Source organism: Caloenas nicobarica, chromosome 4 (assembly GCF_036013445.1).
Source record: "Caloenas nicobarica isolate bCalNic1 chromosome 4, bCalNic1.hap1, whole genome shotgun sequence".
Classification (NCBI taxonomy): Eukaryota; Metazoa; Chordata; class Aves; order Columbiformes; family Columbidae; genus Caloenas; species Caloenas nicobarica.
Window position 1 is genome coordinate 23898062 of NC_088248.1, and position 27161 is coordinate 23925222.

General features: G+C 39.7%; 1 protein-coding gene across 5 annotated transcripts in view; it reads right to left on the reverse strand.

The window, feature by feature from the left end:
• The window catches only part of WDFY3 (WD repeat and FYVE domain containing 3), a 173097-nt gene that overhangs the window by 88602 nt on the left and 57334 nt on the right, over positions 1-27161 (reverse strand). For all 5 annotated transcript variants that reach the window (XM_065634847.1, XM_065634846.1, XM_065634845.1 and 2 more), the window contains 8 exons: positions 24855-24978; positions 15933-16042; positions 14713-14874; positions 12694-12886; positions 9715-9901; positions 6214-6380; positions 3030-3497; positions 1526-1624 (listed from right to left, as the gene is read on the reverse strand). In XM_065634847.1, the coding sequence (XP_065490919.1) occupies positions 1526-1624; positions 3030-3497; positions 6214-6380; positions 9715-9901; positions 12694-12886; positions 14713-14874; positions 15933-16042; positions 24855-24978 (1510 nt within the window). The remainder of the gene's footprint in view (positions 1-1525; positions 1625-3029; positions 3498-6213; positions 6381-9714; positions 9902-12693; positions 12887-14712; positions 14875-15932; positions 16043-24854; positions 24979-27161) is intronic.

Here is a 27161-nt window from a genome sequence, read left to right on the forward strand (position 1 = left end):
ACCTGCTTCTTGGTTCATTATTGAACAGATTGATCTACTAAATCAAAGATTATGTTTTTTCCTTGCCATTTGCAGGAGAGGTAGCTTGGTGGATGAAAGGGAAGTGGCAAAGGAGAGGCAGCTCAGCTTCAGCAAAGCTTCTGGCAGTGTCAGCCACAGCTTTCTCATAAGCAATCTGACAAAATGGTCTAAACACAATCATGACAGACTGAACGCATAACTAATCAAAACATCAGCTTGGAGTAACCTCTGCTTCTCTGCAATGCCTGGCTGTTTTGACAAAGGATATACCACCGGGGTTTATCTGGAGTGCTGTGAATAAAGCCTTTCCTGATGGAATAAAGAACTTATCAAGTACATGGACAAAGCCAAGCGTGCAGAGAGAAACGCTCAGTGGGCAGAATTCAAAAGCCATTCTTTCAAAGTGGTTCGAAACCACAAGCTGAAGTGCAACAGAACTTTAACAAGCACAACAGTGAAATTGCACAGACAACAATGAACGATACTCCAACACCGGGCCTGAATTTAAACAAAGAAATTCGCCCAGGCAAAAGCAGGAAAACAACCACCACCACCACCCACCAAGTTACAAGCTTTACGCCATTAGTCCAGGAGCTAATGTTTAAAAAGTGAGCTGTCAACCAAGCTGGACAATTTTCAGGATTTCATTCTTAAGCATTTGTCAGTTTCTCCTACTTAAATGAAAACAGAAGCAAAACCACAAATGAGAAAACGCTAGTTAGATTTGAGAAAAAAAAACCTGCAGAAATAAGGATGTTTCATGGCCTTCAAGGCCAGAAACTTCCCAGTTCCTCAGGGTGGTGTCTGTTTCCCCCACCTTCTCATTTTATTCTTTGTCCAACAGAACAGACAAAACCATTTTAAAAACAGTTATCACCCTTTCTCAATCTGTTAGTTCAAGCTCTCAAAGACAGCTTTAACTAATATGAGATAGACATCCTGTCTATTTCGATGTCACCAGTTCCTGGCTAATGAAGCATAATATAAAGCTGCCTGATTTAGAAAAGGACGCTCATAACAGAGCCCTATTTATACACACTGACTGGGAAGATGCCTTTAAAAATGGAAATCCTTCTCTCACTAAAGGTGCAAGCCTTTTTAATCACGTTTAAGTAGACGTAACACTGTAAACAGCAAACTACAGGTATAATTATGTGCTTAAATTTTTTTATATGCAACCTGTGTTACAAGCCCTACTACAAATTACTGTAGTATTGTTGGGGAGTGATGGGGTACAGTGGTTGCCTTCAGGTAAATAATAGCAAAGAAACTCAAGTTTAAAAAATAAAACCAAACAACACCACACTATCTTGTACTCCTTCATTTTATGCACTCTAGTTTATGCTGCCTATTCTCTCTTCTGGAAAAACTTGGCAAAAGAAAAGTATATTTCATTGTGTTTGACTACTTGCCTGAAGATAGAAAGTCAAGGCTTCTTTGCTTTCAGGCATTAATTTCTGAGTTACATTTTTATAAGTATTTTGCCAGCGGTCTCTCTACTTACCTGCATTTGTGTTTGATCCTTGTAGTAGTACTGTCAAGGTCTCCATAACCAATAAAGCTAGCTGCTTTTGGTCCTCAAATGAACTGTTTCTTGAATCTCCTAAAATATAAATTCAGAAGCCCAAGTTATAGTAAAAATCACTATTTTCTAAGATGCTTGATACTTTCCACCAACACTTTTATCTTCTTTGCTTCCCCAGACATCAAGCAGCCGAAATGCATTCCAAAGAAAATTCATATTCATTCTACACATGTATGTACTATGGTACATTTGAAAAGTTAATTTATAAAGACAAGAACTTAAAACAGAAGCTTTTGAGCACCGTGAGCTCAGTGGCTGAGACTGCAGCTGTATGTGTAGCTTCATATTCCCTACTGTTGTTTCTTGAGGCCACAAAATCATACCATAGTTCAAGACTAACAGGATCTGTTCCTGTTCAGTATTCAGTACTTGAAAACAGAAATTCCACAGAAGAGCACAAAATTACAATCACATAATTACAGTAAATGTGCTGATGATTCAACAGGTGTAACAGATGAACTAACACTGCAAGTGGCATCTTAAACACAGAGTAACACTCAAAAAATAATTAAAAAAAATTAAATGACTCTACTAAGAAGCAAGTCACAATACAAGGGCATATGCAACCAGGTATCAACCTAATCGAATGACAGCTTGGCCCATTTATTTACAAGAACGTGAGAATTTATGTTTTTCAACAGAGTTGCTGGTGACAAAGCTTTCCAACTCTAATCAACAGCTACAGCTCACTCATGAAGCTTCAGACAACAAAACCAGGAGAAACATCCAACAACCACGATTGAAAAAATAAGTGTCAGCGATGCGCACACTCAGTTGCAGCTTGAATAAAGAGTGTTAAAAAAAAAAAATAAAGAAGTGTGTGTGTGTGTGTGTGTATGCACTTCCACGTGGTTTCACAGGCAAAGCAGCTATGTAGCCTATCTCCAAGATGTTCAATTCTGGAGATAACTAATTTATTTATTTATTTTAAATGGTCTTAGAAAAATGGAGAGCCAACTTACAAAAAAAGTCTGCAAGCTTGAATATGCACTCCTATTAAGAACTCATATATATACTCTGTTTCTCAAGGCTGGGGCTAAACACAATGAAATGCCCACGTGCCCTTTGTGACGAAGAGTGTAGATACTACGTATTGCTCCTTCACTTGCTCTTTTCATGTTAAGTAAAAGATAGTAAAGTAATACATCAAAAAAAAAGTTTGTAAAGGAAAAAAACTCCTAACTATTTTGTGTTCATACAGTATCCTTCATTAAAGTTTGCCTTGCTTGCAGGACGTAAAGAGAGAGGCAATTCCAGTGAGCTTTTTAGGATGGCACAGCAGCCTCCAGCAGAATTCAGCTCTTGAAATCGATGTTCAGACTCTCTTGTTCCTCCACTTAAATGCTAGATTCTACCATCCCCAGCCAAAAAAAGAGACATGTAGTAGTAAATTCAATTAGTAAAAAAGAAGAGCATACACTACCTTGATCATTCAGTGCCTGAGTGGGATCTTTCAGAAGGGCTGCATATTTATGAAGAAGATTTACCATAACCTCCAGAAGTCCCACCTCCCTGAAGACATCCTTGAAGATGTAGTCATGACGGGTGAACTTAAGGAGCGTCTTCATGGCAATGATGCTACACTGAAAAGAAGTGCTGGATTTTAAAAGGATGCTCACACTGATCAGTTCTTTACAGGGTATGTAATTCAAGCTGAATACAACAAATTCCAGCATCTCGAAGTATTTGGTCTGCACTTCTGGAAGTTTAGGAATTTTCTCTGCAAACTGAGACAATGTGTGCTGCGATTCCAAAATGAAGTAGTTGGCATTGTCCGCCATGTAAATATTCATGATGGCATCAAGGATGATTTGTGCTAGATAGCTGGTTTTTGCTCTCAAAAATGCATTCTGGAGGACTGAGAATGCTTGAATATTCCTCACACTGTGACCTATATTGGGAAACAAAATGAGATCGGAAGAAAAAGGAAAGTTCTTAATCATAATAACAACGAGTGCACTTATTAATAACGAACCATGTGTTTTAATAAGTGTGAATTAAAGAATAGTACGTGTCACATATAATAAACATTTTTATTACAACTCTTTAAAAAAGCCTCTGCACAATCACTTATATTGCAGATCCTATGATCTACTGTTCACTAAGATGGCACCTTCATCTTTGATATTAAGTGTTTACGTAAGCAGCTAAATGAGAGAGAATTTATTTAAAATAGGTAAGATGACCTACTGTTAAAACTCGCAATGAGATACAGTTCTAGAGACAAAGCCTGTGCATCATCTGCTCAGGTCATAAAAAAACTCATTACAGCAAAATATTCTGTATTCTATAGCACAGAACACGACACTGTCCTTTGCAAGTATTTGGCAGGCTAAATGGAGAACAGCCGCCTTCTGCATGCCCTCGCTCAACAGAGCAACACGCAATGACAAATCCTCATCAGCTGGGTTCAAAGTTAGACAACATGTATGGCTGAAGTCCAGATGAACTGGTGTGAACAACTGGTATCAGGAGGTAGCATGAGGCTGGCTCTAGGAATCAGGCTTGGGAATAAGAAAGCCTTGGCGGGGCCCAGTACTGTTAATTATTAGGAAATTAAAACAAAGGGAAACAGTTGCAAAGTCTAAGGTAGCTGTCATATCAGCACACCAAGACCTCACATCTTTAAAAGCTCCATCAAGCTTCTTCTTACTAGTACCTTCAGGTTGAAAACAAATCTCATTCAATTAGCCAAATTCTTTATTTATGAGTGCTCCCTGTGGCCCCTAGAGTTATCTATAGGTGGATATCATTCTTATTCTACTAAAAAGATGCCTAAAAGCCAACTTTTAAAATGTTTATAGTAACAGTACAAGTCACAGTGGACAAATATGATAAAAAACCACCAACAACACAACTAATGGTAAAAATAATTTTAAAAAAAATCAAGAGTGAGAACTTCATTCTAAACAAGACAATCAGGGTGTTCTAACAATAAAATCTTACTTTCAAACAAACTAAAAGCAAACCATCCACGTAATTTAAAATCCCTATCATAAATGAAGAATCCTAATTTATTACGCGTGCTCCGTGGAACGCTACTCTTTTCATTCTTTATAAACTAAGTTGTCCAATTTAGAAGTAAATTCAATTATCTTCATGTCTAGCCTCATTGCCTTTCCTGCCAGTATTTCTCCAGAAGACACAGGGAAACTTCCTTGAAAAATAACATGGAACACTTTCACATACTGGAAGAATACTGATGTTACATTATAAGTCACATTAATTTGTTTCTAAAAGCACATTTTTTGCATGCTTTCTTTACAACTAAAAATGTTGAAAACGGGATTTAGAGCTCATTAAATGTGACAGGAACATCAGCAGTGACAAATACAACTATTTACATTCTAATTTAGTATCAACAGTTGTTTCAAGCAATTAAGCAGGTTAATAAATTATCTTTGATTATTAAAAGGACCCCTGAAGAAACCAAATCTTAACCAGCTCTTCAGACTTCAAAAACTAAAAGGATGTAAATAGAAGCAATTAAGAAAATGGAGCTAATATGATCTCCATAAAAAGACAACTTGCCATTAGAATGAGAAAGCATGTAAAAGGAACTGAGATGTCATGACAAATACTAGAAAATTAAATAAAATAACTCCCTTACAGATTTAAATAAGCCATGGATCTTTCATGCTAATCTATCAGAAAATATGATTAGCTTAAGCAAAAATTAGTACGTTGTTATCAGAACATGAAGAAATTAACCTCTGAGTGTGACTATCACCTTCTTTCTCTATTTAGTGCAAAGGGAAAAGAATTCCCTTGAACAATGAACTACCAATATCAGAGAAAGGAAGTAATTGCCTAAGGAACCCAGATATACAAGAAAAATGGTGAAAGTAAACCCACTAGCCTGTAAATCTTTAAAGTAATCCTGTTGCAACAATCTTCCAACGATCCTAAGTATTACTGAATCCCATAAAAAGTCCAAGTGGCAAACTAGCTCCATGGTTGCTATTAAAATTCTAAACTCCTTACTTACATACAAGACTTACCTGAATTTTAAGTTTATACACAAGATACGAAAAATAAGTTTATTTTTATAAAACCCTTTCCCCTTGCACACCTCCTCAACCTTATCTCCATATCATAATTGACCATAGTTGCAAGCACACCACAGATTTCACCACTCTGTCAACACTGACTGGTCATGAAACAACAGATTTCAGCTCACAAGTTACACTTGCCTAAGCTGACAAAAGCTAACAGAAAGCAAATCTGGACACACACACACAAAATCGAACCAGCACATCAGCCTTCCACATCAGTTTAGTAAGAGCAGCTTTAAATACCATAAATCAAATCAGTGCATCTCTCCATGCTGATAAGCTCTATAAAAGTCCACACAGAAACTGTCAGCTTTTTTGACCCAGCCTTCAGTCCTCTTAAGACAAAAGCCATACACTTTCTTCTTTGAGTACCAACCCCAAAGTAGCACAATCTTTGAGAAAAACAGAGCTAAGTATCTGATATGCAATCCTTGTAAAAGAACCTATACTCAATTGCAAACGGTCTGTGTAGTATATAGCTTCTCTGTATTTTGTCATTTACTTTTGAAAACCAAAGAAGCAAACAGGGAGGGACAGAGAAAGCACACTCACCTTTGCCTGCAGGCTGTGGGACTGCAAATCCAGGTAACAGGAAAGGTACCCCAGTGGTAACGCCAGCTGGCTTTAATTCGTTGACACCGTATGTTGTCAAGGAAGTTATCAAATTAACTAAGTCCTTCAAAGCATCCTTCGATTCAGCCTCTTTTGCCTGCTCTAATCTAAAGAAAATACAATAGATCACATTAGCACTAGTTTATTTCAATGCGAGTCACTTTAATAAGATCTATCTTTCCATTTTACTTCATTAATTTAGAGATCGCACTTCTACTGCCCTGTTCCTGTAGTATTTTACATGTTCTCCATTCACATTTCATACCATTAAGTCATTCAAACATAATTGGATTTATGAAAGCATATATTTATTTGTCATAGAAAGTCACCTCGTAAGTCTTACCTTGAATTCAGTCTGCTAGAAAGGAGCATAGACATTAAAAGTAATTTTAAAGTCCTCTTGAAAACATGAAGCTATTGGATAGGAAAATACCTAAATGGTCTGTCATTAAATAAAGCTGTAATTAAATTGCTAGATTACATCAGCTACTTGAGAGTTAATCCTTCATGCTAACGAAACAGTATCTTGGTAGAAGCCTAACATGTAGATGCACACAATGAAGTATCTTCATTAGAACTAGAGACACTTACTTCGAATGCAAGAGGATGGAATGGCTAAGGTCCCATTGCAACCATTGTTTCCTGCCAGCAACATCCCATCAGACAAGCCCAAACCCCAGAAAAATCCTCATTCAGTCTTGATTCTCACCCCAAACCAGAACTTAGATCATTCTTCCTCACTCCCATCAACTGCTTACAAATTCCAAGCATTTCACCCACTTTCACTGCGTCAGGAGGAGAAGGCCAAGGGAGACAGCAGGAGCAAACTGCCCTCACTGCACTGACAAACATGGCTCTCTGTCAGCGAGCTGCTGCCCAGTAATCATGGATAATATATCCCAAAGCTGGGGAGACAGGACAGGAGAGGGCACAGGGGAACAAGCAACGGCTAGAGACAGCAGCACAAACCCCTCAGCTACATCCACAGAAATACATCTCTCTGTGGAGCTCAGCAGGAAACCAAATGAACAAAATGCCGAATTTTTATATCTTTTTTTTTTTTTTTTTCCTAACAGTAAAGGCACTTCTACTTCACCAAAAGCTAAACCACGTTTAATTACTTACTAACTCCATAGTTCCTATAGATCTTGGGAGAAAGCCAGGGACCACATTCTCCTATTTGCTCATGCAATGCAAACTACATGTTTGTTCTTGATTACAAGTGACCATGAGAGCCTTTAGAAGCAGCTCATTCTGTGTCCTCCATCTCGTCCTCAGTCAGACCTGTGGCTGAACCTCCTTCAAAAAGCCATTACAGAAGCACTTGGCTCACCTATTACCACCCTACTAATCCCTTCACACACCCTGCCCTTGCACATCATACAGGTGAAATGACATACTTGTTCCTTTGGTCCTCACAGACCTCCTGCAGTTTCTTACCAAGTCACCTTCTTCACACCTCCTTCTGCATTACCCACTCGACAGCCCTTCTTGTTTGCAGCTTGATGCCTAGACTCCAGGTGTCACACCTCAACATGACAGCCACCCTCACAATAGTGCCACAGAGCTGAGTACGTCTCCGTCAGTAGGTCCGAGCCAAACCATGGCCAGGAAGAATACAGTACCGTTGCTCATCATTGACCAACACACAGACTTGTCCAAGCTGATCACTTTTTGAAACAAACTGTGGTTTGATTTGAAGATCAAATAAACTAAATCTTCTAAGAAACCACAAGAGATATGGCCATCAAAACAGCAGTCAGATTTTGAACCACCTGCCACCTCTTCTGCAATACACAGATTGCTAAAAAATACACGACACTTTAAAGTGTAACTGTACACCTTATCCCAGGCATTTCTGCAAGTCTTAGGGAGTTTTCTAGAGCCACGAACGAAGCAAGGATAATGCATTCCTGCGCTTTAAACCTTTTCTGATGCCAATTGAATGCTCTCCAACTGAGCTGTCTTCCTTACATCAGACAAACCTCTATTCTTCCCATGTCTCTCTCAGGAATCCTATGTTCTTTGATTTAAAGGATGAGTAAACTTAGGAGAAAGTTTGTTTAAAACACTTGATTTACAGAGGATCACTTTTGTTACCTGAAAATGAAATAATTAATGACAGCGAGTTCCTTTCAAATTCCACCTAAACTCTGGGTGACAGTTTCTGGAAAACAGCTGAGATTTTCACGTGTACTAACACATTCAATCAAAGCAATATAATTCATACTCAAAACCACCAATTATAGTACAAGAACAATCCTTTAACAGGTGTTTTAGCATTTTTGGCACAGAAGACAACTTATGAATAATTTTAACTGTGACTCAGAATTTCAAATGCCATGACTATGTCTAGTGTCCATTTAAAACAGGCAAAAAATCCCCACCCCAAAAACTATAGCAGAAAATTTAGTTCAAATATTTGGGTGCCAAAACCTAGCATCCTAGCACCCAAAATGAATGGCTTGAAAGAGGGAAATAATAACATTAACAGTTCTCATTAATGGCCATTACAGCTCTGTTTCGAAGCATCTTTGACTCCAGTGTACTTCATAAAGCGTACCCTCATAGACATAATTTCCCAGTTTCTGTCTTGGATTTGTAAACCATGTATCTACTGCAACAACTAAGCATGCTTCTTCAGAACTTATTACAATATCCAAAAAAAGCAACACAGATTGACCATAGATTTTACGCAAATGATGCAGCAGACACTAATTTGCCGACTGAGAAAGAAAAGAATGAAGTTTCTTTCATGGAAAGAAATAAAGTCATGTATGGATCATACATCCAAGTTTTGTTTGGGCAGACATTTCTATTACCATATTTTGTGATGCATTAGCAAGTTAGAAGTACATTTAATTTAAACAAACAAACCAACAAAACCCCACCAACCAACCAACAACAAAAACCACATAAACAAAAACCACACATAAATTTTTAAAAAATTACTTCTATAGACTGATACCCTAGTAACATAAGAGTCCTCTCCAGCTCTCTGGTACAACTTATGTACAAAACCATGTCTCCAATACTAAGTAGCATGCAGCACATTTACATACGTGATTCTTCAGTGCAATAGTATGTTAAAACAAAAATGAAGCAAACCCCAACCAAGCCAAAATCACTAGTTGCAGTCAAAATTTTACTTTTTGAACTCTTGTAAATTTTTATTAACAGTTGTTTTTTTAAGCATCTGCTTTCTTAGTGCATACAGAAACATTCAGTAATAAAACCAGTATCAATGAAGAAAACATTAAAAAATGTAGTTTCATAAATGGAGAGAAGCACGTAACTTCATATTTTGGTCCTAACACATTTTATAGCAACCTATAATCATGTATTTGTTCAAAACCCATTCATCTATTCTTTACTAAGAAATCTTTTTTGAGAAAAAGCTCACAACTATCTGTCTGCATTCCTTCAAGCACGTTTGCATACCTGAGGAGGAGGTCACAGAGGAAGTTGTATCCTTGCCATATCCTAAAATCATCCAACAACGTTTGTGATACGTCACTGGAGTCTTTGAGAAAACAAGAAAGTCCAGCAAACATCTCAACTATTTCTAGGGGAGAAAGGTCATCAGACTGCTGCATGTTCTGAACACACGTGGACAAACATTCTTTTTCTGAAAAGAATTGCAATTAAGAAATTTAGGATTTTACTGACATTAATTACAGCAAGAAGCATAACTAGTACAAGAAACAAGGCAATAAGGTAACTTAGTTAGCTACCTCTTATCACATAACATTTAATATCACAGAGCACTTGGAGACGAGCGGTATTCTCACGTGGCTTCGGATCTGAACCCTAACCTCTTTTTGCCAACCCCTTCCTCCCTTTTATAATCTTCACCCTCATAAGGAGGAGACTGTGCAAATACTGGGTTTTACCTAAAAAGTCTGGCCAAGTAACTCAGCAGAATAAAAAGACAAATATGGCAACTGTAAATAATTCTAAATCATCTTTTTTTCTTTTAAAACACAAAGTTATACAAAGCACTGACTTCAACTGTCATTGATTGTAGATAAAACCCTACACATAATCCTTGACACCATGTCTTCTTATTGCTACTCTGGTTAGCATTTCTTTGGCTGGTATATTTGCTTGCTCGATAAATCCTGATCAAAGAGAGACATCATGCTTTGTTCTGTATAACCTCTCACACTCCATCAGTTCACTGGTCAGTTCCAAACAGCTTTCCCAAATCTACAGTCAGATTTTAGTTCACACTACTATTTCAAAGACACTCATTCAATTTTCTGCCATTTTAACTTCACAGCATTCACAAGACAAGTGCAAATCTTTCTAGCTAGACTGATAACAAAATTTCCCAGAAGATCAAATCAAAGCATGAGAGAGTGAAAGGATATTGCTTTGCATATGATAAAAAGCCTTAACTTTTTTCTTGAATATGAGATAAGCCTCTTGACAGATGTTGTTTTATCTTAAGTCTGTTTCATTTTTTTATCAACTAGCAAGAGGCAATGCTGACTGGTTTTCTTTTATTTCATTTCTTTAAATTTAGAAGAACCTAGAATATCTTTTGATATGCCAACCTCGCTCATCTGTGGATCAAGCCCATTGAGAAGCAATGATGGTAGTGGCTGCAATATGCCAAATGACACAGTCAAAACTCAGTTGTTTTCTTTGTTGAGTTTCATAATGTTTTCACATGTACACAGAGACCTTCCTCACTCATCAGAAGCCCATCGAAAGGCTGTTACAGATGCAGGCAAAATGACTATCACCTTTGAAGTCCTTTCTGAAAATACTCAACTGATGACTACTCTGTGCTTCCAAGGGATACTGTATGTTCACGTCTTTCTGATGAGAATCAGAAGCATGCTGTTAGCACAAGAGAAAACAGACAGAAATTTTCGTGAAGTATGTGGGATCAGGGTGATGTGTTTCATAAACTGCCAAAACGGTTTTGTGGAGCCTTGCAACTACACGTTTTCCAGGGTGTGGGGAAATCTTGAGTTTCTTTTTTCCCAGTAGGTGTAGACTGCTAAAATGTGTGATGAGGATGTTTGTGCACTTGAGCAATTGCTCCAATTTAAAAACTACAAATGTTTCTAGATAGTCCTACAGTCTAAAAATCCTAAATGTAATATTAGAAATGTATTTTACCAAATTTCCTATCTCAAGCCCTACATATACCTAAACACCCATGCAGTTTTAAATTAATACAAAACTGGTATTTCATATGCAACACTGCTCCCGGGCCACTAACATCATCTCCAATAGTAATTTTCATCTCACCACCTTCTTGATATTCTTTGTCATGAACCAGCTTGGCAGGTGCCCTTGCTAAGCACACCATGGCCAGTCCCTTGTAAAGGTACACAATGAATAAAGCACCTCCTGTATTAGCTACCAAAATCTGTAACCAGCTACCCCTGTACCCTACAGTTCCCATGACTGAAACAGTCAGGATACTATTTGTCTCAGGCCCTAGAGACAATATCCTTGGGGTGGGGACCCTGCAGGGAAGCTGAGCTGGACCACAGAGGAGGAGGCCAGCTGGCTGCTCCAGCGTGCCATCAACAAGCACTTGGAGGTCTGCGCTCAAGCGTTTCTGTGCCCACACACCATGCTCCCTCCAGCATTTCCCAAGTTTTGCTGTTATCAGGGTATTGCAGTCCCCAATACCCTGGGTAATGGAGAGTACAGCCACCACTGATTTGCAGTATAACGTTCTGACCCAGCCTCTTCCTGCACAAGCAAGATGTTTGGGCGAAAGAACCTTCTCACAGCACACTCAAATTAGCTCTCCCTGGTTTGCGTAAGGCACCACTGTTTACTACGAGGCAGCAGCTTTCATGGGCTTCTAATAGCTCAAACTGCGTCAGCAGAACACATGGAGCCGGTTCCTCTTCCTGCAGCTTCCTCAGATGTCTCTATACTTTTATTGCCAGCTAGGGTGGTACCCAAACCGGCAGCTGTAAACAGGGCACTGCTAGCTCACCTCGCGCCTTGGCAAGGGGCTGCTGCTACTAATTCAAACACGGGACAGAAAACAACTAACTCTCATTAAGAATTAATGCTTGCAGCACAAACGACAAAGCTGCGCATCTTCCCAGTGACTACTTTTCAATACAGGCAGTTACTAAAGTTGCCGAAAGCCTTTCCTTTTGGTTCACACAAACTCTACACCAAAACATTAGAGGAAACTGTCCAGTGTTAACTTGATATATGGATGAGGCAGACTCAGCTACAAACACCTCTCTCACTACACAAGTGCTCTGAAATTTTACCTCTATGTAAATACCTACATGTCCCCCCCCAAAAAAAAACCCCACCAAAACCCCAACAAAATGTAAGCTTTCCTTGATCTACTATTTTTGTGCCCATTTCTTTAACTAAGAAAACTATGAAAGAAAAACAGAAAAAAATAAATTGAATAAAGACACATACCATGAATGTACTTCACTACATTGACACTAAGGCCATGACGAGATATGGTCATTAGTACTTCCCCTGCACTCTTCCTCCAAGGCAGATTATAAGGAGGGCACCATGAGGTTATTGCACTGAAGAGAAGCTGAAGATCATCCTTTTGAGCCAGTTCTTCCGCCGGGGACACAAAACTGCACAATTTTACTAGGATCTGAAACGGTAAGTCATTAAACATCTAGCATTAATGATCCTGATCATTGCTACTTTTGTCTAGACTTTGTAGAGGGTGAAAGATTCTTCCATTTAGCATACACGAAAAAGGCAATGCACTGTTTTCCCTTTGCATGTTGTCCAAGTAATTTGAATGGAAGACAAGGTTATTCAACACCCGGTGATTTCAAGTCCCAGTTCAGTTTAAAATTACTAGCAAAAGATTAGCAGCAGAGTTTAAATCTCTCAAGCTGACACAACATACTTGCATGGATACAGGTTATTCAGTTCTGGAGAATCTGCCCATTACCTCATTTACAAGTTTAAATGCTGCAGTGGGGCAGAGGCTCCGCGATGCAAACTGTTGTATCCCTTCCTAATGCAGGAAGGCAGCTATTGGTGGGTTGTCGGCAGCATTTGTACCGTCTTGGCCAAACGAAAATGGGCCAAACAGTGTGGCAGGAAAGGCTACAGCAACACTACAGACCTACCTGGATGTGACTGGCACCTGGGTCTGAACTTCCAGGTTACCTTAAATAAGACAAAACATGGCCAAAGTTACTGTGTTGCACTCCCTTTTCTGCATGTTTTGAGGACATCTGATGTCCATTTTGTGTCTTGTGTAGTTCTCTCTCAAAACTGCAGGAAGACTTTGTAAGGCTACCTGCAAGCAGAGGAGGAGGTTTGGAAGCTAAGTCAAAGCACAGCCTGGGAGCTTTCTGGAACCTCACCCTTTCCAGCCAGCTCATCTGAGAGCACTTTACAGCCTTTGAAGAGGGCCAGAAAAGAGCCGAGCAGTAGCATCTTGGGGGGTACTCCATGTGTCAACATTGATCATTTATTAACTCTGCTGACTGAAACACAGCAAAGCAATTTCTGAAAGAAAGTTTACAGCACATTGTGATTTCTGCTTTGGAAGACAGCCTAGAGTACCAAGACAAAAAAAAAAAAAAGAAAAAGAAGAACAAGCAGTTCTCATAATAGTGAGTGTTACAGGGCAGGCATTGTGGCTAGTAGTTGTGAGAATAAGGCACTCAGCTTTATTTTTGTAGTGCAGGTATCAAAATGCCTCTCAAATGTTATACTTACAAACCTCAGCACTGCAATCAAATCCCTGAAGGACATGATTACTGATAACAATAACCCTACACAGAGATGCGTCCAATTTGTACGTGGAAACCGGTAGCATGACCATCAAACCCCTTTCTAACAGTAACTGTCAGCTCCCTATAAAAGTTTCATCAGGAGAAGGTACAGGAATTCCTTTGTGAGATCTCTAATTGAATCTTCAGAAAGCAGAAGCAGGTCAGATAGAATCCCCGGTTTGCCTATTAAATGTGGGGGCCAACTGTAATAGTAGCCACAAGCTCAGATGGTTCATTCCCATATGTAAACAGTTTGTTTCAATATTCACGGTCTATTTCCATAATTAAAGGAAAAATAACATGTTAAATTAATTCATAGATTATCATCAATACTAATGTTTTTTACTGTGTCTGTTTCAATCAGTAATGGCCAAATGTACCAAAGACTAGAACCAGTAAGATTAAAACAGGATAATATTCAACATGTCGCTCCTTTAAAGCAGCTCTGTGGTAGAACTGCATGCATTTTTGTGGAGGAGATTTTTGCCAAGGACAAAAATCACAGGAGTGGGGATTTATCCTCAGCTCTGCTTGCAGGAAAATCCAACTTACTCTGAGCCATTAGTTTGTGAAACATCAAGGAAATGGAAAACCTGATTCAAATGAGAAGTTTCTGGACATTTCTCACACAGAACATTTCCATTCCTCTTGCAGATTCCATGACCTATTTTACCTTTCTTACCTGTACAAAGACTTTCTGTAGTAGCGCTCGGCGCTCTGCGAGAGGTAGTTCATTCTGCGCTCCTCCAACTACCTCAGGCACATGTGGAAGGTCAAAAAACAGATACAGACATTTAACAAGTGTGGAAGGCACTGACATTGTAGTCATGCAGTCCACAGTTTTCTGGGGGAAAAAAAACAAAAAACAGGAAAAAAAAAACAGAGTTCAGCATGTTACTATATTAAAAAAGTCACACTCCTGTAATGCAGTTGACTTAAATGCTGTTTTTTCTCACACCTTTGGTGAGGTGTCCACAGGGCAATACAGATTCACTATCTATCCTTGAATGCCTACCTAAACATTAAAAGTAGGATCATAATTTATTTATATGCATGGCAACAGCATCTAACAGCCACAGTTCAGAGAAGTCACCACACAGGACAGAAACAAAAACTGACAGCCTCTACCAACAGAAGCTCACAAGTTAATTACATGACCTTCAGGCAAGCCCTCATTAACAATCTGTTCTTTGCAGCAGTAGAAATGGGAGTGGGAGGAGTATTCAATTTATGCACCCACTTGGCAAGAAGGTATAAGCAAACCTAAGGGACAAGGAAGTAAAAAACATGAAAGCATCAGTGGGAAGACAAATAAAGGTGAAGGCTGGTGACGGTACTAAACACAGATAAGATGATGTGCTGCATTACAAAGGCAGATTAGAGCAGAAAGAACAAACCACACAGCTGTCCACTACACTGTCAGAGATCGTCTCTCTGATGGGGAGGCAGAATCAAAAGCAGAGGCAGCAGAAGACTCACGATACCACCCGCTCGTCACTCATCGTTGCTGCTGGCTTTGCTTTTCGCAACTGCTGCTGCCCTCCTTGAATGGGGAGCCCAAGGTCAAAGACCAAGTGACTGAGGTGCTGTATGTGACATGCATCTTACAGGACACAAAGCAGCAGCGTGCAAGAGAAGCATTTGGGGAACAATAAAAGCTGCACGCATAATTCAAAAGACCGTTATAAATTAAAAGTTCCAAACCAATGATTTTTAGGCAACTGAAACCACAGGGAGCTAAAAGCAGGAGTTCTGTGGCAGTATAAGAGAAAAAGGATCTTAGCACAGAAAGCAGGATATAGTTACAACATCTTTTAATGCTCGTTCATGCAGTTCATTATTTTATTGTTTTTTTCTCTACCGCCCCACGACTTATTGTTAGCTTTACTGTTTAAGACTAACCTGTCCTGATGAAGCTAGCAAATTGATTGTGGTGAGCAGCATCCAACCTCTACTTGCTTCTTCACTTTGATTGACCTCCAGAAACTGGACTATGGCACGACTTGCAGCCTCTGTAGGGGGGCAGTTAAAAAAAAAAAAAACAAAACAAACAACAATAAGAATTCAATCCGATAGTCTGCAGAAGGGAACATGTCTTCTCAACAGTCCTGAGCGCTGAGCATGAATTCATCTCTGCAGCACTACTTGAAAGAAGGACTAGGCTCAGGCCTGCACTCCCCAGACAAACATTCCAGTCTTCCACACGCACTTGGTTTTGACTCTAGCAAGGCTGCAAAAAGTACGTTTTTAGGCCATGTATCATCTTTTACACCAGCAGCCAGATTTCGGTAACATGCAACAACTTTTGTCTGAGTATTACAGCTTATTAAACACAATATACTCTTTTCTGGAGAAATGAATTCACCATCACTTAGTGGCCTCAGTGGGAAAAGCTGATATTCAATTTCTGAAAAAAAAGCACTGCACTGAAACAACGGTATGGAGGATAACAGGAAAATACTGGAGGGAGGTGCAGAAAGACAAAAGGAATATAAAACAAGACCAAAAGGTAAAATTAAGACTAAGACTAGCAATTACTACATCCCCATCCTCTATTTTTTGGAAAATGAAAATGCTAACAACTTAAGGCTAATCCTTATGATCCAGGGACTACTTCTGGAATCAGATGCTATTCTGTATCAGTCAGAGCCAAACACAAATATTCAGCCCAGTAAACAAATTATCAGCCTCAATAAATAAATGAACAGAAAATGCAATCCCATCTTACTGCTGTCTGAACACACACTTACGTTAAGGAATCTATAACGACAGCCATGATGACTGTCCAATTTCCTTTAGGGAAATCTCAAACCATTTTCTCATTAATAACTGCATATCAATCACCTTCAATGATTTTGGTGTCAACTAGGACAGAAAAGGAAGGTGGATAACATTGCTAAAAAAAGGAATCACAAAGGAACTACTCACAGAAGAATAAATCAGCAACTGAAGAAAACTCCAATTTTAATCTTTGTTTGCATGCTTCATCTGCTGTCAAGATTCCCCAACATATACCTGTGAAGGAGTCTGTTCTAAGGTAAACACATTTTCTATGGCAAAGTACTTATCAAACTCCTAGCACTGACTACATCAAAAAGATAATTTTCTGGAGCACCCGACTGTAAACTGAGCTGGACTATTTAGCCTACAAAGCAGCTGATCCTGGAAGATGTCTACAGTTGTTTGCTTTACGTTCCTAACATTAACTTTTCCCGAGGGAGACTACCACCATACAGAGCCCAAGCCATCAGCCACTACGTGTACCAGTGAATCAATATATCAAAAACCAAGGTGTGAAGAAACACTTATCAGCAGGAGAACAGCTGGTAGATGAAAAGAAGCGATTACCCTCCTCAGCACAGCACTCATTAGATCACATCTGGAATGCTGTGTCCAGTTTCGGTCCCAGCCCAATACACAGATGACAATGATCACCAAGGAGTTCAGCGGAGGGACCTCCAGATGTTTGGGGGCTGGAGCACACACCCTGTGAGGAGAGGTTGAGGAACCAGGGCTTTGCTCAGCCAGGAGAGGCAACAACCTTGGGGGCACCAAACAGCAGCCCCAGTGTGGGGAGCTATCAAGAAGTCAGGGCTGAGCTCCTCACAGCACTGCAAGGCTGGAGAGCGAGAAACAACAGGCTCAAATCAAGAGAGGTTCAAACGGTGTATAAGACGATATTTCCCCCCATCCCAGTGACAAAGAAGCACGGGAATGGGGCCCAGAGAGGCTGTGCTGTGTCTGGCCTTGGAGGCTTTCAACACACAACAGGATCAAGCCCTGTGGAACCTGGTTCCAGCCCACAGGTCCACAGGTGGTCCAGACATGAAACCTCCTGAGGTCTCTTTTGACCTGAATTATTCTATGGTTTTGTCTCACACAGAAGAAAGTCTATTTCATGTCTCACTCGGAGAGGTTTCATGTCACCCATGCTGGGATCAGTTTCATTCCTTCCTAGGGCAAAGAGAATGTATTTTTCCCTAAAGCCCAGAAACACCTTTAGAGGCCCAATCCTAGGAAAAAATAAAGAGAGACAGATTTAAGGCAAAAATCCTGATTTGGTTCATTTGTGTAGTGGCTATTTCCCCATGTTTTTGTTTTGCAGCCTTATTTGTGTAACACATTTTTGTACAAACCACTGGCTTCTACAGTTCTGGTGCTGAATTTAAAGGAAGGCATCTATGAAATCCCTGCATGAGAGTGACCGAGATAAAACAAAGCTTGACACACCAAGGTGAAAGGTAAAGCAATTTTTAACACACACACACACACACACAAATGCAGACATGCAGTAACTTCCAACATGCTGACCTCAAGTACAGGGTAGGAATTTTGTTTTCCAAAACCAGTGGTGCAAAACATTGGCCAGACAGTTGGGTGTATGATCAGACCAACTTAGAATGCACCACAGCCTCGCAACAGCCATAGTTCCTACACTAAAAGCATATGCAAAATGCCAGAATTCCTGGCAGAAGCCACTTTCCTTAATTCTGAGCATCGAGCACATCTAAAGCAGGTGCTGCTTCTACAACGCCCACCAGCCCAGGTTAGGTGTGATTCAGCACACCTGTACCTTTTCTGACTGCAGACAGAGATGGGCAATCAGTGTCTGTAAGCAGGTATGACTGGTACAGAACTGGGGGTGCGCAGCCTCCTTCAGGCATAGTCTCCAAAAGCTGCTAGTGGAACAGGGTCTCTCTGAGTCATTTTTGAAAGTGAGACTCAGGGGTTAAGTACACGCTTCTGAAAAAGTTGTCATGCTGTTGGCATCCTAAATGGCATAGCAGTTGAACACTATAAATAGCAGTTTCAAAACTGTCAGTCTTAATTAAGCACTACCTAAAACACAGACAGCATTTTAAGTGCAGGAAGAAGTTCTCTTGTCATCTGCTCTGAGCAAATTTGATAGCACTATCATTTAAGATTAATTTCTACCATCAGCACTAGTCTTAATTTATTTCTTGTATTTTTTCCCTGGTTTTGAAGTGCTGAAGTAATCTTTTTCATGTAACATCTTCTATATGCCCCACCCAGATGTCCTTAGCCCTTCAACATCTGCAGAACAAACCACTAAATCTAGGATTGGGATATTACAGCTAGTAAAACCAGCAAAGGAGCAGAGAGAAAAACCTATAAAATAATATAGATGTGCACGTATCTTGACGACCATGCAAACATATACGCATAAGTATGACCACAATTACATGGTTAATACATGGATTCAGTATGTACGGTATAGAGGCTTGGTAGAATAAAACACCAGTTGTTGTTTCATATATAAGAGATAACATGAGTGCTTTGTGTCCTGGACTTCAGAAAAGCAGCAGATGGAAAGCAAGAGGATAAGACCCATTCAGATTTCTAGCAAAAAGCAGCACAGCATTACAAGCAACATTATTGCCTCTAGCAACTGCAGTAAGCATAAATTTAGTATGCAAAGCTTTTTAGCTAGATGTTCTAGTACCATCAACAGCATATAATAGCGTCATCAGACTTTTATCTAGCTTATTCTTATGGAATATTAGTGAAAAAAATATCTGTGCATAAATCAAAGGGAGCAACTTGAAGTCAGGGATCCCTCCTCTGATGGAGCCTGCAACAAGTCTCTACTACTGCTCATGGGGAAAGCGCGGAAACACAGTCGGACACCTAGAGTTAGAAAATACGAATCTTTCCAGTTGCCCAGACAGTAATAGAGAAATATCAAGCCAAACAAGAATGGGATAGCAAAAAGTCTTCCTTCAATCACCAGGACTGGCACGGTGCTGTCATCACAAGCTGCGGATACGAACCGGCTGATGCCTTTGCAGCGTGCTGAAACAGAGAGCTGCTCGGCCAAAGATAAACAACTACACCAGCATTCAGCCTCCCTAACCCAGCTGGTAACAGAATGGGCCTTCTAGGGTCTCTTGGAAAGGTACTATATTGCACTACACTTGCCTTGCATAAGAACCAGTAAAGAACACAAAAAAAACCAAATGGAAGGTTCACCAAAAGTAACGAGATACAGTAGTTGTTGAGCAGAACTGACTCCTGATGAGCAGCTGACAGGACACTGCTCCCCTTTTGGAGCAATCTCAGTGAATTTAGAACAGAATCACCTTGTAGACCAAAGTCACCCACAGGACAGGTTAAAAAAAAGTATCTCTACTGAAAAAAAATAAGACGTACTCACAGCATGCGAGACCATTTCCAACATACGCTCTTCTCAATAGAAGTTAACTAACATACAAAAAAAAGTCTGAAAGCAGCCCCTAAGTTCGCTTATTTTAATGAGAAATATCTCCAATTCTTAAAAAAGAAGCAGACACTACAAGAAACACTATCAGGAAAACTTCAGACTTCATTATGGGAGGAGCCCAAAAGCCTACTTATTTGTAGAAGATAAGCTTCCTTAAACTACAATCAGTAACTTATCCAAAATGCAAGATGCACTTGAACAAATAACTTTAACTCTTACGTGTCTAAGACAAACATAAAGCTAGTTCTGCTGATGTAATAGTGGTTAACTGCAATAAAAATGAACAATAAAAGCAGAGTTGGCAGATCAATGGAATGTTGAAAAGAACAAAATAAAGGCAGACATTATTGTCAGAGGCCAAATACAAACGACTGATGCGGTTTTCTGCAACAGTTAAATATTATGATGATGAAAGTTTATCAATTTGGTCTCCTGAAGTGGTTTGAAGCTGAGATAATTGTAGTCTTTCAGCAGGTTTGTTAGAGAAATGCCTGAAGAGATTGAACGCATTTTCCCTGATGAAAACAGTTTGAGTAAATCAATGAAATTTAGAAGAAAAAGAAAGGCAGGGGGACCCCACAACATTGACAAGGTATAAACAGGAATTGTTTGTTTGGGGTTTTTTTCTGGAGGTAGGAGGGATTAGTTGAACAGTCTAAAGGTACGGTAACAATAATTAAGTTCAGCATGAAATAGTAAATACTGAGACAAATACATACAGAGAATGTTGCAAATATGGAATGAAACACTGACTGAAATCAACAAAGCAAGACGCAACTAAATTGAATTTAAAAGGTGCATATAACAGTGATGTACACAGATCAGCATACATAAGAAATAACTTAAAAAACCTTTTGAAATTGACCTTGAAAGGCAGCTAAAATGTTCCAGCACTGTGATGAACCATTTTGCTTTCTCTTTCTTCAATTTTCCACCCTTCTGCACAGATTTCACAGATTGCCCGCACAACCACTTATTCATATTCTGACTGGGAAAGGACTTTTCAGGTTGTAGGATTGTGCATCTTGAAGGGAATCGCTCTGAACCTCACTATGTCAACCAAATGCTTATACATCCTAATGCATTAAACAACAGGAGCTGTCCGTATGTCATTTAGAATCATAGAATCATTTTGGTTGGAAAAGACCCTCAAGATGATGAAGTTCAACTGTTAACCTCACACTGCCACTACACCATGTCTCTGAGAACCCCACATCTACACATCTGATGTGCTTGAGATGCAGACAATGTAGGACTGAGTTAAATTAATTTAGTAAACATGGAATAACTACCACGAGGTACCAAATTACAGGTCTGCACAGGCTCAAATGCTGAAATGTGAGCAGCTGGTGAGAGTGAAGGAAAAAGGTGTACGTTGTTCTTGCCCTGTTTCTTGCTTTTTGTCTGTTAGTGACCACAGCCCAGAACCTACCGCTCAGCTGTGTGTGTTTGATCCAGACAGGACAGCTTTATGTACTTACCTTTAAGTTTCCAATGTGAAATTACTCAATAGTTGGGTTTTCTTATGTACAGGTACAGGTACGCACTGAAATAATAACCCAAAAGGTCCCAGGCTATTCAGCTCACGGCACCTGTGGCACAGACAGAGTTCTCACACTGCTCTGCACATCAGCCACCTCCACATGGGGGACTTTGAGGACCACTCCACCAGGCATTGACCCAGCTATGCACCTCAAAATGGCACACAAGTCCTGCTGTCCATACCAGAGGGATTGCCTGAACTAACCGTCCCTGCGATGTGCTTATCTTTGCACTGGGTCCAAATTATGATGTTGTGCCAAACATTCTAGGACATGTTGTTAAGCATTTGCAAAACCACAGAGGAACCAACTGCATTCAGGGTATGTCTTTTGCAAAACAGATGATGCTTTCTCTCCCCAGCATCGGTAGCCAAATTAGCCATTAGCAACTACATTTATTCTACCAAGGTTCCAGCAATCCCTGTCCCTTTTTTAAGAAGCCTTTCAGCCCTGAGCCAGATGCACTTGCTCTCAATAGAAAGGTTCATTTCAGAACTGAGGCTATGCTAGAAATAGATATCTGACCATATATTTTAGTGTATTATTACCACAACCTTTTGATCAATTCAGACATGAAATCGGACTTATTGAGGAAAATTTGGCAACTACAAATCTCAAGTGTATAGAGCTATCTCAACCCTGAGCCCACCATCTTCTAAAACAGACTAGATATACCAGGGCAAGGGAAACCATGTGATAACCCCCGCAGATAGGGCCATTGCTGTCACCTGCAAATTATCACTGTTGTACAGCAAAGACTTAAACGTACAAGGTAATCTAACTCCATTTTAGCTTCTTCGTTTTTCATACTCCAAGGTTACATACTAGAGAAACAAGACAGTTGAAAATGTAGTTGAACACATAAGTACAATGGCAAGGTTCAGAGACTATTTAAGATAGGGTGCTGGCACATTACTACTGAATCATGAAATGCTGTTCTGAGAAAACTACTACAGTCTGCCAAGAATAACTGAAGCACGTTCACGGTGGCAGGCATCACTCCCATAGCTATTAGCATAAATATTCAAAGGCCTGATGAAAAAATTGCCCTGTGCTCCATTATGAGGTGGGGGAGTAGAAGGAGAACAACACACCAACACGTAAGATCTAATCATACCACATTCCCAAACGTAAATTACAGTCAATGCATTTATCTCTTTATAGATAGAAAGTTCTTACAAAATCTCTTCCATTTCTTTAACTATCTAAAGTTGACTTTTGATAATGTTTGTATGGAAAGCTTGTCTCTAAAACAAGGTTAGCAATCTTGTCGACTTAATTAAGCACTTCACACTGTCAGGAATTTGCACTTGGGTATTACCAGAGACATCTCCTGCACATAGTTGTTACTGAAGTTTTTCACTTTTAAAAACATGGTAGGAGATACAAATACCTGTTAAAAGCTATTAAGATAAGCTGTATTTTTTTGTTTGGTACACAAAAAGAATGCAAGTTCCTAAAAAAAAAAAAAAAAAAAAAATTGCAATAGCCCTGACAATCCATAAAACACATTATGAATAAAGTGCATTCTAAAAAGTCAAGAATTTCTATTTTCGTTTCCAATGTCACGGAGTTCAACACTGTCTGCAAAACTATAAGTTTTAACAGCTTGTTAATTGGTCATTTCTGGAGAGCAAACTGCAACTCTTGGTCACAGTGCAAATACAGTGCACGGACCTGCCAGGTCGTCTTATGTGAGGTCTAAAAAGGGCTTAATGACCCAAAAACCAGCAATCTTGATAACAGAGGAAAAATGGATGCTTTCCTTTTAATTTTTTTTTTTTTTTTAAAAGGTAGTCATTATATTAAAGTCTACAAGAGTACCAAACTGCCTGTTAAGTCACTGTGGTTAAGTTTCTGAGTGGGGTAGGAAAAAAGCAAATCTCCCAAACCCAACAATAAAATCTACCTTCAACTTCTGAGGTTTCAAGCATGACAACCAGATTATCTTGAGGCAACAAACAGAAATATGGCTTCAGTAATAAACGCACAAAAATGGCCAATCTTAGCTGAATCCAACTGACTACCAGGCGTAACAGATGTTCCCCAGAAAAACAGGTCAAACGAACACCACCATTCTGGCAGCATGGCTGTTGGACAATCATTTCCCCTAAATACCCAAAAAAAGACATTTTGCTCCTGTTTACATATGCAGAACAGGTTTTGTCTACGATAGTCTATGCTATCTGTTTAGCCATCTGGAATGTTTCACTGTTAGTCACTCTACTTAAAATGGAAAGAAATTTTAATTGGCACAGTTTCTGACTCCTGACTTCATGCGTAATAATTTGCACAGCCTTTTCCAGCTCACTGTTTTCTTATTTACCACCAAATCCAAACTGAGAAGCCTGCACAGATCTTAAAATTATCTGGGAGACAAAAGCTTGATACTGCTTGGAAGTGATCCTCTTCAGAGGAGGAAGCCAAAGAGGAAGGCTAATGAAACATGCCTTCTTGGTGCCTTGTCCTCAGTTATGCAGCTCCCAATAAGTGGTCAGGTTCTGACACATTCAGGGTTCAACAGAACCAGATCTCACCCTGACATTTAATAAACAGAGAAAAAGAGGAGTCCACTAACATTTTGCTAGGGCTGTCAGTGTTGCTCCTAATGTGGGACTTGCTGTGCTTTCACATCATTTTAGCTACTACGCCAACATCTAATTTAAAATGCATGTTTTTGGAACATTAACATACCCAAGGGACACCACACACCAACAAACAGGCACCTTGGGCAAGCTACAGCAGCTGTCCACACGCTTGTTCTCTGTCATCTTCTAGTAGTAGGTGATGCAACTTAGCTCACTCCTCTCTCTTTGATGTGTTGTCATGTTTGTGGAACTCAGATGTCTCAACAACCCAGGGAGGAAAACTCTAGCTGCCTCCTCCTCTTTCAGCCCAAAGAAACAGAAGACAATACATTGTCACTGTGAAGATTTCAATTTCTGAGCCTGCACAGTTGCTGCGGATGGCAGCTCAGTGTTCTGACTGATCTGAAATTCATGATGCACATCTCAAAGCCCAAACTTGTGCCCCGTGCAATACCTGTGGACTTATTTGATGCTCTCCGTCGAATCTCAGTCACCATCAATCGTGACACTTGAGTGGTAAACTGCAGGAGGTCAGAAAATTTTTCTGTCATTGTACTGGGAGGAGCATTTCCAAACACCTAAAATGGAAAAAAACAAAAAAACAAAAAAACACACAGATGCATGAAAAAGTCATTCCACTTACAAGGACTGCTATGAAATACCACCTCCCTTTGTGAAGAAAGGGTATTACTACAGAAATTACAAGCTTTTGTTTTCCTGCTGCAGTATTAATTCCTGTACTGGTTTTCCCAGTGCATGCTCTAAGATATATTTATAGCTGGAATTATCATACAGGGAGGAAAGATCTGATGAATGAAGCGTAAAAAAGGAATCATGAGTTTCCTTGCAAGATGAAAAATCCATAGAGCCCTAGAAGACTGATTGGACATAATTGAGGAAAGACTAGATACAAGAGTAAATTCTCCAACAGGACTTCTGTTTTTAAGAGCAACTCCTTCACTATCTGCTGGACCAAAACATCCCACTGGCATGAACTGCATGTACAGAATGATGTGTGTAATATCTCCTGGACGGGAACAGGAAGTAGAATTGCCCAGTTAAGTTTCCCCTCAATGAACTGACAATACCAGGAAGCCTCCCATGTTGCTAGCATCCCAAGGCCTTACTCTCCTGAACATAACAGCAGTGGTTACTGGGAATTTTAAAATAAATTGTCACTTAATTCTAGTAAGTTATTCTTCATGATTAAGCATTCATTTGATTATTAAATCATTTACTGAATCACATTTAAAAGGGAGAAATGTGTTAAAATTGTGTGCAGTACCACAGAGTTATCTCAAAATGGATTAGCTAGTTGTTGAGGTAATTCACTTCACATGCAAGACTACACACAAAAAGGAGTCTCCATCCACACATCTAATATAATTCTTGCACTAAAACAGTCCCAGTAAAACCATGATACTAGATACTAATTATCTAACAAAGCATGCAAACCAAATTCTGACATCATCACTTGTGTCAGTGCTGAAAAAAACAGAATAGCCTGCTCAACACCTGAACGGTCTCAACACTTCTCTGCCCATTTACATTTTTCTCCCTCGTGCCTATTTACATAACCTGCAGGAGTGTCACCAATGAGCCAGGAAGCATAACAGATTACAGTATTTTTCTAACAAAACTTTAGTTCAACATGTTATATTTGCCTCTCAGAAAGAGGATGTGATCTACGGCAGTACAACTGATCTGGACTCAAGAGCAGCTTCGATCTCATCTCCGCTCCCTGGGTGACCCAGTTCGACTCTTGCAGCTGAGCTGCTGACATGCCTAACTGAGGCCACTCTTAAGTGTAGGGACCTCCAGTGAAATCCACAATATTTCCAGCCAACAGGGATGCAAGATAATTGCGGTACCAACTTACCTTGGAACACCAAAATTACTGAAGAAAACTTAAAATGCCAAAGACAGAATAACCTTTGTCTAAGTTTCACTTCTCAACCCTTTCCCTTACTATCCGTCGCTTTGGTACATTACAGAAAAGCCAAAAATGTTTTTCCTGCCTACTTGCATTGCAAAGCTGCAGTGAAACAGCCAGAAATACAACATTGAAATTGAATACTCTCTTTCCTCACAATAAAAATACTATTCACCAAAAACTTAAACATTTCTCATGCAGGAAATTTCAACCATCATTATCAATGAAGAAAGCAAACAGGAGCCCAGACACTACAGGCAGATGACTGTTTTATGCAGACCAAGAAAAAGACCCCTTGTTTGGATTATGGAGTATGTAACATTCCCAGTACGGACAATCCAGATTTCCCCAAACCTTTCAAAAGGCCTCCTTTTGCAGTTATCTGTGTCAGCTCCACAAGGCTGTAAGAAGGGAAGAGGCCATCAAGACATCTGTGTTCACTGGTATAACCCAAGCAAGACTATCCAGACTAGAATGTGCACTGGCAGAGCATCTTGCCATCATTAACTGTTTAAAGTGCTTTCATTCAGACCAAGGAAAAAGAAAAACTAACAGTCCTGTTACTTGTCCTAAGCTGCCTAGAGTTGTCAGCAGATCCCAGGAAATGTAGGGAGCTCAAAGTTACAGTAGAAAGCTAACTGGAGTGAGCTATTTTTGAATTAGTTGCCCCATAACCAAGTGTGCACTATGTAAAACAAGCATCTGCATTGAATATTGGTATCGTCTTTTGACTAAAGGTGGTGGTAAAATCCAGCAATAGGATGTGAAACATTTTACCAGTAAATCATCTTTCTAATAAGGAAACTAATGGCTTTTTTGAAGAAAATT